This window comes from Ursus maritimus, unplaced genomic scaffold, assembly GCF_017311325.1.
Source record: "Ursus maritimus isolate PB19 unplaced genomic scaffold, ASM1731132v1 scaffold_14, whole genome shotgun sequence".
In the NCBI taxonomy this organism is placed as follows: domain Eukaryota; kingdom Metazoa; phylum Chordata; class Mammalia; order Carnivora; family Ursidae; genus Ursus; species Ursus maritimus.
In genome coordinates, this window is record NW_024423786.1 from 1,656,825 (window position 1) to 1,668,225 (window position 11,401).

Sequence of the window (11,401 nt, forward strand, 5' to 3'; positions counted from 1 at the left end):
GTGACCTCGGCCGAGGACCTGCACCTCCGTGCCTCTGTTTCCTCATCTGTGAGACGGGGTGAGCCCAGCACCTGCCGTATTTGATGGCTGGGAGGAGCGTGACCTCGGCCGAGGACCTGCACCTCCGTGCCTCTGTTTCCTCATCTGTGAGACGGGGTGAGCCCAGCACCTGCCGTATTTGATGGCTGGGAGGAGCAAACAGGTAGACCGACGCAGTGGAGGGAGCCTGGCACCCGGTAAGGCCAGGTGCACATTCGCCTTTACCATCGTCATAGTAGCGCTTTTAATCCCAAGCCATGGGGGGAAGGGGGCTGCAGGGAAGACACCTCAGAGACCCTGGGGAAGGCTGCTGCCCCAGCACGTCTCGCAGAAGCGCCTGTGCAGCATTGGCCGATTTTGCCACCCCAGTATCCACTCCCTTCCTCTGGCAACAGCCTCCTTCCTCTCCCTGTAGCTCACAAGGCTCGGGCGGGGGGCGGGGGAGTGCCAGCTTCAGGGACTGGCCTGTAACCCAGGGCTGGCCATTCGGTACATGCCATTCCCTGATTTGGGGATGGGGGTGGGACCCAAGGGAGGCTAGTAACAGGCACAGCCAGGACACCAGGTGCAGCCCCTGGAAAAGGAAGCTGGGGGGAGGCGGGGTTGCAAGCTGGAGCTGCTGGGGCAGCCTGGCTCCATGAGCACGAGACTGCTAGAGACAGGGCTGTTGGACAGACCCCAGCTGAGAGGGAGACTGAGACTGTGCCCCCACGGCCTTCTGGAGCCCCTGAATCCAGCCATGCCTGAAGCCCCGGGACTTGTCAGTTTCTCCATCAATACATTCCCTCCAGCTTCTGTGAGTTTCACTTTGGTTTTCTGACACATGCAAACAGAAGAGTCCAGATGCACACACAGTCTGTCCTTTGTGCCACAAAAACGGTGTGGAACCAGTGGGGAGGCTGACACCACACAACAGGGCAGGCTGTAGAAGCAACAAACTGCTGTGTGCCTACTGTATGCCAGGCTGCCACCAGGCTAGAGCTACGCATGCGGTCCTCTCTGGTGCTCACAGGAATGTCGCAAGCTAAACAGGTCCAGCACGCACGATGTGGGGAGGACGGCACTGACGCACAGAGAGGCCAAGCCACCAGTCCAACATCATTCAGCACAGCTGGGGTCTGGAGGCAGTCTGCCTGGGCCAATGCTCACCACTGTCTCCTGAGCTCTCTAGAAAGCAGTCCCCAGGAATAAGAAGGCATGGGCAGTGCTGAGTCCCCTGGCCCTACCTCATGCTGTGGGCATTGGCCCTGGGTCCCTTCTCCCCTCAGGCTCCCCCAGAAAGGGCATCTGCCTGCCTGCTTATCTGTTCAGTAAATATAGTAATGAGTCAGAGAAGCAGTGGGGGAGAGAAGAAAGCAGGCCTCAATGCCCACCCCTGCCCACCACTACCTCACAGGGGAGCTCCGGTCAGCCGGCAGCCCCTGGGGCCTCCATCGGCGGCCTCCAGGCGTTCCCCACAGCCTCTGCCCCTGCCTGCCCACTGGCAACTCCTCTGACAGTTCTGAGCCAGGCCGCGAAGAGGGGACCCAGGGAGCCACTCAGCTCTCAGGGAGTGGGAGCTAAGAGGCGGAGAGAGGGGAGGACTCCGGTCAGTCAGGCCTGAGCCCAGAAGAAAGGGAGCTGGACAGTCTGCACCTGGAAGCTGCCCCTGGAGCCCATACCTGGGGCAGCCTCCCAACCGCAGCCCTGCTACCTCTCCCCGGGCAGCCGCACCAGCACTGACTGATGAGAACTCAGGTTCTTCCGACAGGCAGGAAGTCTGCTCCAAAGAGGTCTCACAGAATGTGTGAATGGATGGCTGGGTGGACAGACGGACAGATGGAGGTGGCAGTGGGCATTCTTCCACCAGCCAGCATAGCAGCTCTTCCCTTGCCCTCTACAAACGGCTCCCCAGTATTCCTCCAGGGACCACCACCGTCCTCAGTCCCCACGGCCTGGCTGAGTTGGCCCCACCCTCCCAGCCCCAGAGTGTCCCTTCCCTGCTAGCACAGTGACTGGCTCAGGAACCAACAGGGGATCCAAGGTGGGCCGGTCAGAGGGAGTCCCAGGTCTCCACTAGCACCACCAGGAAGGAGGTCGTCTTCCACCGGGCACTGGCAGGGAGGCGGGATGTCAGCTCACAGCTGGCAGGGACAGCTCATCTGAGACAAGGCCAGAGGAGAGCAGAGAGGCAGAGAGACAGAGTCCTGATGACGCCCGTCTACCCCTGGATCCAGCCACGTCTGAAGCTGGTTTTCATTACAGAAGCAATTAATGATTCCCTTTTTCACTTAAGCCAGTTGGAGTTGGGTTTTTCTGTCACCAGTTGGAGTGAACTCACCAGGATATAGAAGGTGATAAAAATGGGGCTGGAGGTGACGCGGATCTTGGCCCGAGCAAACGGAAGCTTCCAGAGCAGGAAGATGAAGAAGAGCACATTGGGGATGAGCAGCAGGAGGTCCCAGTAGCGGACCCTAGCAGATGGGTACAGAAGCCAGCCGACTGGTAAGGGTCTGTCTGCAAGCCCCGCCCCCGCCCCCCATCATACACTACACACATGCGCGTGCGCACACACACACGCACACACACACACACAGGGGAAACCCACTCAGGGCCATGGTCTGCCTCACCTGGAGGTTCCGATATCCTCATAGAGCAGCAGCAGACAGCGATGCGGCACGCTGATGTTGGGTGCCACGGGTGGGGGCAGGGCTGTGCTCCCGTTGGCCCAAATCGCCTCTTCCAGGATGTCCATCCCGCCAGCAGCCAGCCCTGGGGGATGAGAGCCCCCACGTGAGCAGCGCAGGGGCTGTGTGGCCGTGGGCCTCTGGTCTCAGGTTCCCAGTGGAACCCAAGAGTGTTCCTTACAGTGGGCTTGTGGACCACTCTCCCACCCACCAGGCGGAGGCTGAGGTGTGGCTCCCCCACATGCCACAACACAACCCCCGGGCAGGGGCCCAGTCCTCTACCTTAGCCTCTGTCTCGTGACCCCCACATGGTAAACGCCACCCCCAGTGACTGAGCCTTACTCTGTGCCAGGCACAGCAATGCAAGGTGCTCGGCATGACCCTAGCTCATCCCCCCGATCCTGGGGGTCCCGGGGACAGACAGGGAGCAGAAGGGCTAGGAGCCAGGGTCCGCCTGCCCCTGGAATGGGACTAACAACAGCATCCACCCTGGGCGGCTGTGGTGGGCTCTGAAGAAGTGATGTCTAGCGCCTCCTACAGCCCACACAGGCACAGTGCTCAGAGTCCTCGGCACACAGCCTGCTGGAGGCCCAGTGACCGTGGTGCTCAATCACACACCAGAGTGCGGCATCGTGCACACCGCGGGTGGCCCACACCGCTTGTCATCCTCTGCTGCCACCCTGGAAAGGGAGACGCAAGACAGGGGGACATGCATGTGCCGGGAAGATGCACAGAAGGTCTCTAGGTGGAGAAGGGGAGGGAAGGAGAGGCACGGCACAGGGGGCCACTGCAGAGGGGGCTGTGTCTGCAAAGGGGGGAATCGGGATGGGGGGAATCGGCACGGGGGCCCACAACCAAGCGCCTCCCAATGAGAGGTTAAGAGTCCAGCCTAGAAGACAGGACAGCTAGTGGCCTGGGCCCCTGGGAGCCGCCCCGGACAAGGCGGGCTCCCACGTCGCTGGGCTCTCCAGGACGAGGACAGAGGGGCTGGGCCCGCACTGACGGTAGGAGGGACCTCCTTGGGGAGCTCAGGGGGTGCAGGGCAGGCGAGCTAGGGTGGCCTGGGCACCAGGACATAACAGATACCAGCATTACAATGATGACGGGAACAGATGAGGCCTTGTGACCTGGCGTCTTCACTTCTGGGTACATCTGTAACAGCCCCAGACTAGCCACAGCCCAGAAGCCCGCCATCAGCAGTACGCAAACCCTCGTGGTGACACTCCCATGCACAGCAGAACAGAAAGAGAAAGAACAGGCTACTGCTGTGGGCAGCCACACGAGGGCCTCACGGATATGGGGCCGAGCGGGGCCAGCTACAAGTGCACGTGTGCAGCCTGACCCCACGCAAACATCCAGGGGAGGGTCACCTTTGTGGAGGTTGGAGGGTATGGGGGGGGGACGCCAGCTTCTGGTGCTTGATTGTGAGGGCGGGGGGTACACAGGCATGCTCACCATGGCAAAATTCATTGAGTCACCCACCTCTGAGCTGTGCACTTTTCTGTATGGGTTACACATCAGTTAAGTTTTTAAAAATTATAAAGATGTGCTCTGTTTACACTCCCAGAGTGCAGGTCTCCCATTCAGCAAAGAGCAGCCGGGGCCGCTGAGCGCCCTATTGCAAGGATCCGCAAATGTCGCAGGCACCTGTGCTTGTGCTGTCACTAACGCTACCCCTGAGCGGCAGCAGGCTTGGGGTGAGGGCTGCAGGGGATGCAGGGGCATCCTTGCTACCATTCCAAGCCATGAAACGTGAGCGCCGCCTCTGGCTGAAAGGGAGAGGAGACTGAAGCGAATGGACCGAGACCTGGGGCTCAGGCTCCTCTGTCCTTCTTTACAGGCCACTGGCCAGCTCTGGGATCACATCCCCAGCTGCAACGGGGAAAACATATGCCCAACACATAATAGGTCCGAAGAAAGGATACATTCTTCATGCACTCTTCCACCGGCAGCAGCACCACCTACTGTGAGCCAGGGATGAGTCTGGGTGCTGGGACACACCCGGTGGATGTGCCCTCCCAGGGCTGTCATTCCAGGAGAGGAGGCAGGCAGCCAGCATGAAAACCATGTTAACAGAGGAGTGGAACTGAACAACGGGTAACACGGTAGAGACTACCAGGGTCCTCAACATCCACCCTTCCCTTTAGTACTGGAGCCCATGGATTTTAGCTCACACATGGCTTCCCAGGATAATGGCTATTTTCCAAGGTTCCCTTGCCACTGTATGGCCACATGACCAAGTTTTATCCAATGGGAAATGAGCAGTTAATTTAATGAGTTGGTCAATTTCAGGCCATGCAAATCTCTTTCCTATTGCCTGGAACAGGGATGTGGTGGCAGGAGAAACAGCAGCCATGTTAGACCACGAAACTGAAACCATTATTGAGGATAAGAGAGAAATGAGGAAAAGTGTCTGGGTCCCAGACCCAACAGGCCTCCAGGCATATCCTGGACAGCATGCACACAGACCACCATGCAATACACAGGAATAATCTTCTATCTTGTTATTCTGACCTTTGTTCAACAGCTAAGCCAGAATCCCAATGAATATAAAGAGGTGCTGCTTTGGACTGGGTTGTCAGACAAGCTGACATTTGCACTAGATCTAAATAATTGAGAAGGAACCAGACTTGGAAAAGTCTGGACAAAGAGCACACCTGGGAGAGAACAGTGAATGCAAATGCCATGAGGTACAAACAGGCTTGGCCTGTTCAAAGGGCAAGAAGCAGGCCAGTGTGGCTGGCGGGGAGATCAGAAAGGTTGGCAGGGCCAGGTCACACAGGACGATACAACCACATGCAATGTGATTCCATTCTGAATGCAATGAGAAGGGTGTCACGAAGGTAGGTGACCAGGTCCCCTGTCCACGTGGAGAGGACCACTCAGGCTGCTGGGCAACACGGACTGAAGCAGGGGGAGAGTGCAGGCAGAAGGATGGTGGCTTGACCAGTGGTTGCAATGGGGGTGGGGTGGAGGGATCTGGATACCTCTGGGAGGGTCAGCCAACCTGAGCAGCCCACAGACACCCCAAGGGAATGTGGGAAGACAGCAAGGATGTGGTGGCTTCTGGCCTGGCCGCTGGATATTCTGTAACAACTAGGCCAACGCTGCAAATGTGTCCCCACCAAACACTGCCCCCTTCTCCCTAGCTGTCAAGGTACAATTTTATTCCAGGACCCCTCTGTGATGCTCCGCTGTGCAGGTAGGGGCCTCTCCCCTGGGCCAGAAGCTGAATCTCAACTACAGTAAGCCAGTGGCCTTGGGGTAGGGGCAGTGTGGAACAGTACCGGACACCCCAGTGGCGCAGGGGTGCTCCAGTTTGACACGGGGATGGTGGGGGTGGGGTGCCATGATTTTTCGTGGACAGGGTCCGAGGCTGCCACATGTCCTGCAACATGTGGGCCAGTCCACCAAATGAATGATCATCTTCCCCTTTGCCAACAGTGCCCTGAAGGGAGGCTGTTGGTCAACGTCAGGAAGGGTGTTCTCCTTGCTGGTGGCAAGTTTAGGCAATGGCATGTGATGAAATATGGGGGAAGTCTCCCAAGAAACGTTTTCCTTGCAGACCATCAGACACCCTCCAGGAGGAAAGCCCCTTCTTTGCATGTGCACATGGCCATTGAGGGTCTGCTGTGTGAACCATGGCCATGCTGAGCACAGGGCCATTACGGCCAGCGGCGCGCCACCCCCTCAAGACTTCTGCTGACCTGACAGGATGACTGGTAAGTGACCAGAGCTGAAGGAGAGAGATTCCACCACTCCCTCCGCCCCACTCACCATTCCCTGTGGAGCAAACTTCTGGTCCCAGCAGCCAAACACCAGCTCTGGCCTAGGACAGGGTGTTAAGCAGCCCCAGGAAGGGCAGGCCCTGAAGAGCAGGCCAAGCACCCAGCAGCCACTGAGAAGCCGAGAGGTCCCTTGTGGCAAAAAGAAGCCAGTGAGGATGCCCAGGGCCAAGCAGCAGGAAGAATCAGAGTCTGAAGAGGGGAAGGAGGAAGCATCACTTGGTTTTGCCTGTCCAGCCCCCCATTTTCCTGAGGGGGGGAACCTCAGCTCCCTGGGTCTCTGTCCATGAAGCTGAGGTACAGCTGACTCAAGCCCTTCACAAGACCAAGGAGTGTGCATGTGATCTAAGCCTGGCCAGTCCGGAGGCTCCACTGTCCCAGCCAATGAGAATCAGCCGAGAGACTTTTGCTGTAATTGTGAGAACAGATACGCTTTCTGCTAAAAAGTGGCATGGTTCTGTACAAAGCTGTACCACTTTGACCCCACCCATGACTACCCACCTGAGAATAAAGCCAACACAGAGGAATGCAGAGCCGAGAGACAGATGGAAATCCATCCCGGAGACACAGCCTCACGTGAGCCCCTGGATCTAGCCAGGGGCTAGTGCTACCCCTCGACTTTCTTTTTAGGTATAAAATCCAACAAATTCCCTTCTCTGCTCAGGTCCGGTTGAGTCTGATTTCTCTATTCACTGATGAAAACCTTCTGGCTGACAGGGGTTATGGAGTCGGGCAGACCGGGGTTGCACGTCTGGCTCTGCCCCATACTTGCTATGTGACCTTGAGTGAGTCACTTCTCCTCTTGGAGTGTCACAGGGACAATAACACCTACCCAACAAAGTTGCCATGAGGATCAAACAAGAACAGAGTTGTAAATGCCTACAACAGGTCACGCCAAGGTAACTGCTGCTTTTTTTCCCAGAGGAGGGCCTGGGTGTGTAGAGGGAAGAAGGATTCGGTTCTGAGCACAAGGGCCCCTTTCCAAGGAGAGTACCAAATCCTTCTTCCCTCTACACCCTCGGTGACAGCAGCAGACACACTCGCTGAGCCCTCCCAGCCAGACGTGGGAAGTACTTCTGTTACCCCCTCGGACAAAGCTCGGGGCCCACCAGGCACCTGCCAGGTTGTCTGTCTCCAGTGCCCAGGCCCCCAAGTGGCAACTTGCCAAGTACCCTTCTCTGGGCATCAGTTTCTCCACCTATAGATGGAAGGCTCTGGGCTCCATCTAGAGCTGTGCTTCTCACACCTGAGTGTTGTGAAGGAGCAGACTCTGATCCAGCAGGCCGAGGGCAGGGTGACGGTCCACATTGCTAAATAGGATTCCAGCTGGTGCCTGTTCTCTGCTGGCCAGAGAAGCACTGTTGGCTTATGAGGCTGTTGAACATACCAGAATCGCCACTATGTGTCAAAGCTTGTAAAATAACTGGAGCAATGATAAAAAATAGAACAACGATGCACACTACCCACGGACAGAAGGCTAAGTGCTTTACATGGAGTGACGCTCTTAACTATCACACCAGCCTCTGCGCGAGATGGAACCACTCTTGTGCCCATAGTACAGAGGGGAAAAGGAGAGGCACAAGAGGCTTAAGTCACTGGCCCTGTATTCCCCTCCCCCCACCTTAGGCAAGCTCCTGGGCTTGGGGGCAGAAGCCTGGGCAATGACAGAGAAGTAAGGGGTCTGCAGGCTCAGGAAATGGGGGACAGATTGATGGGACAGGGGACAGGAGATGGTGGGAAGGCTGGCTGAGGGCAGGGAGAAGAAGGGGTAGAGCCCAGACTCGAAGGAGGGGTAAGGGAATTCTCAGAAGAGTTTCCTGGATGCTGAGTGGCCTAAGGCAACCCCAGACCTCTCCAGACCAGAGAAACTGGGACAGACTGTTTCTTCCACCTGGGAGGGACTTTCCTGACCTTGTTAACATTCCAGAGGCCATCTTCCCACCCACCACTTGGGCCTCCAGCTCCCTCCCACCCTCCTTCTGTGGGCAGCCTATGGGGCAGGATGCCAGGCTGGCTCCAGTCATGCAGTGAGCCCCCGGACAGGATCGTCCCTTCTCTGGGCCTCAGCTTTCCCATCTCTCCTCTGTGCAATGGGATTGACCAGGACTGGATGGAAAACCCCAGGAAGACAGAAAGCCCTGCGCTAAAGAGAGAGGCTATACTTCATAGTTGCTGTAACGCCCCTCAGTGCTTCTGACCCCTAGCAGACTGGTGAGCTTCTAAACCAAACAGATGAGGAAGGCTCCATAGGACAGCGGCCAGCCCCTCATCCCTCAGCCTTGCAGGTGGGGGGAGAAGGACGCTGTCCCAGACAGGCCACTTCTGGTACACTGCCAGCAGCCCAGGCAGAAGCCCCCAGGATGAAGGGGTGCCCGTCCTGATCCACCCCCTGCCTGCTGTTCTGCCTCATGCCTTCCATCCACCAGCCCCTGGCTTCCACCTTGTTCTCCAAGCTGCTAAGCTTCCTCCTACCTCAGGGCCTTTGTGCTGGCCCTTCTGCGGGTCTCATCATTCAGGCCGCCTCCTCAGAGCCCTCCTTAACCATCTCTCTCAGCTAGCCCGCCCTGTGTTTTCTTTACAGCACTTGGCCTCCATTGGAAGTGGCCCTAGCTGGGTGTTTATGTGTTTACTGGCTGCCCACCCCAGGCGTGCTCATGACCCAATCCCCTAGAATAGCGCCTGGCACAGAGTAAGTTCTCAACAAAATGTTACAATGTGGACAGATGAATCGCCAGCAGAGTGCAGCCAAGCCCTTCTGGAGAGCAGGAGAAGGATCGCCTGGGAGGACCCCAGCCCCATCCCTACTACAGAGGCAGAAGGCAAAGTCACTCTCCACCCCCTTCCCCTGGTCCAGTGGAAGCAGCGCTTCTGAGCCTCCCAGAAGGCCCCTCCTGCAACAGCAGCCCCAGCCGCAGAAACTACACCTCCTGCCCCTCTCGGGCTGCTGAAGGCCACAGCAAAGTTGGGGGCAGGTCCTGTCCCGCTGCTTGTAGACAGGAACACAGGCTCAGGTGCAGGGCCACTGAGCCTAGATCTCTTTCTGCACAGCCTCAAGCCACAGGGTCCACCAGCCCTTCTAACTGGCCATTCCGGAACCCTGTGCAGCTGTATGTGCTCACTCCCCCTCCCCGAGCGCTCGGCCACCCCCATCCCCTCTGGGTCTCGCAATCACCCTTCGCCTCTTCCTGTGAATCCTCACCCAGGGGCTCCTTGGCCCTCTGAAACTTCCCCAAGGGAGTCCTCTGAGGTTGTGCCCTGAGCGGGAAGGGGTCACTCCCGGAGGAAGGAGCGGCGACAGGTGGGCCCCGGTCCAGCTGTGGGGATGCGGGTGGAGGTCCCGATCAGCTCCCGGCTCTCCCGCAGCTGTCCCGGGGAGTCATTAGATGCTCCCGGGCTCTGGGAGCTCCCTGCCGGGGAGGGACTCTAGGTGCGGCGGAGGCCAGGGGGCGTCCCTGGAGCGGTGGTCCCAGCCGCCGCAGAGGGACGGGGCGCCCAGCCCCGCGGTAGGGCTTCGGGACGCGCGAAGACGGGGCTACCCCTCCAGGTGTGGCGGGAGAACATCCTCTCCTTACCTGAGGGACCCGGGCCGTGCTCAGGCCCCGCCGCCCGGGCCGCTCATCCGCCACCGCAGACTGCGCCGACCCCACACAGGCCCCGGGACTCCGGCCTCCTGCGTCCAGGGCAGGCAGCGGGGCCAGGGAGCGTCGCGCAAGAGCTGCCGGCAGCCGGCTCGGCAGAAATGGGGCGCCCGCGGGAAATGGGAAACGCGGTCAGCGCGCCGGGCCCACCGGCCCCCAGGACAGCATGCAGCCCTTCTCGGTAGCAGCGACCGGAAGGGAGGCGCGTCCTTTTCGTTCGGCCAAAACTGCGAAAACAGCCACGGCCCCTACTTATAGCATTCAGGCCCGCCCCCAGGCCCCAATAGCCTATAGAAATGGAGCTACATCAAAACGAGGGGGCAAGCCGCGGAAGAAGCCAATCAGATCCCTAAGAGGCGGGACGACCCGCTGACCTCTTAAAGAGACAGGAAGCTGGCACTGAGGGGGAGGGAAGCAGCCTCGGGGTACTGAAGCTGCTGCGTACCTTACTCTGAAGGCGGCCAGGATCGCGGACCGGACAGCCGAGGACGCTGCCGCCTCTTGGCCCCCGCGCCTGCCAGCTGTCACCAGCTGTCAAGGGTCCCTCTAGCCCCAGCCTGCGCTCCTCCTCCGGGGCCGGGCCGCGGCCCGACCGTCCAGGGAGGAGCCTCCGCGGACCGCCCCCTCGCGTGCCGCCGCCTCGGGCGCCCCGCAGCGGTAGTCGGGCCTGGTGACCTTTGGTCACCTGGCTGAGGAAGGATGGGTAGAGACAGCCCCTCCCCCGGAACGACGCGTTTCCACGGCACGCCACGCTGCCTCCACGTCCACCATCAAAGCGCCCTGGCATCCGGGTTTCAGGCACTAATTTTCACAACAACCTTGCAGGGCGGTTATTATTAGTCGTCTTTTCAGAGGAGGAACCTGCGGCTTAGAGACGTTATATAACTTGCCCAAAGCCACATAACTAGGAAGTGGCAAAGCCTAGATGCGGGGCGTTTGAACCGCCCCTCCTCTCATCTCTAACTTCGACGGTTCTTCGGGCAACTTCCTCTGGGACGCCTTCCGTGATTGCCCCATCCTTGCGCTTCTGACATCTATGCTGTGTTCCCTGCAGGCTCTCCTCCCGCTGGCCCTGCGTGGCCCTCCCGCGTCTGAGTCCTCCTCTCCCACCCGTCCCCTCTTCATTCAGCGTGCTCCAGACACGGTGGTTTCTGTTTCTCTTCAAGGCTTGTTCCTGCCTCCCACTCTCTTGCATCTGTCCTGTCTGGCTGGCTCCTTGTCACATGACCTCCTTCTTGACACCCTAGCTAAAGTAACTGTGCAGTCTCTGTCA

At 58.8% G+C, this 11,401-nt stretch overlaps 1 protein-coding gene across 2 annotated transcripts in view; it reads right to left on the reverse strand.

Annotated features, from left to right (window-relative positions):
- Positions 1-10,778, reverse strand: part of TPRA1 (transmembrane protein adipocyte associated 1) — a 14,927-nt gene extending 4,149 nt beyond the window's left edge. Inside the window, exons 1-3 of one of the 2 annotated variants that reach the window (XM_008697805.2) lie at positions 10,574-10,778; positions 2,649-2,790; positions 2,360-2,492 (exon numbers count right to left, since the gene is read on the reverse strand). In XM_008697805.2, the coding sequence (XP_008696027.1) occupies positions 2,360-2,492; positions 2,649-2,773 (258 nt within the window). In that variant the 5' untranslated portion in view covers positions 2,774-2,790; positions 10,574-10,778. Of the gene's footprint in view, positions 1-2,359; positions 2,493-2,648; positions 2,791-10,062; positions 10,356-10,573 lie in introns of those variants that run through there. The other variant, XM_040628361.1, reaches the window with a different exon arrangement.
- Positions 10,779-11,401: the final 623 nt, after the last annotated feature.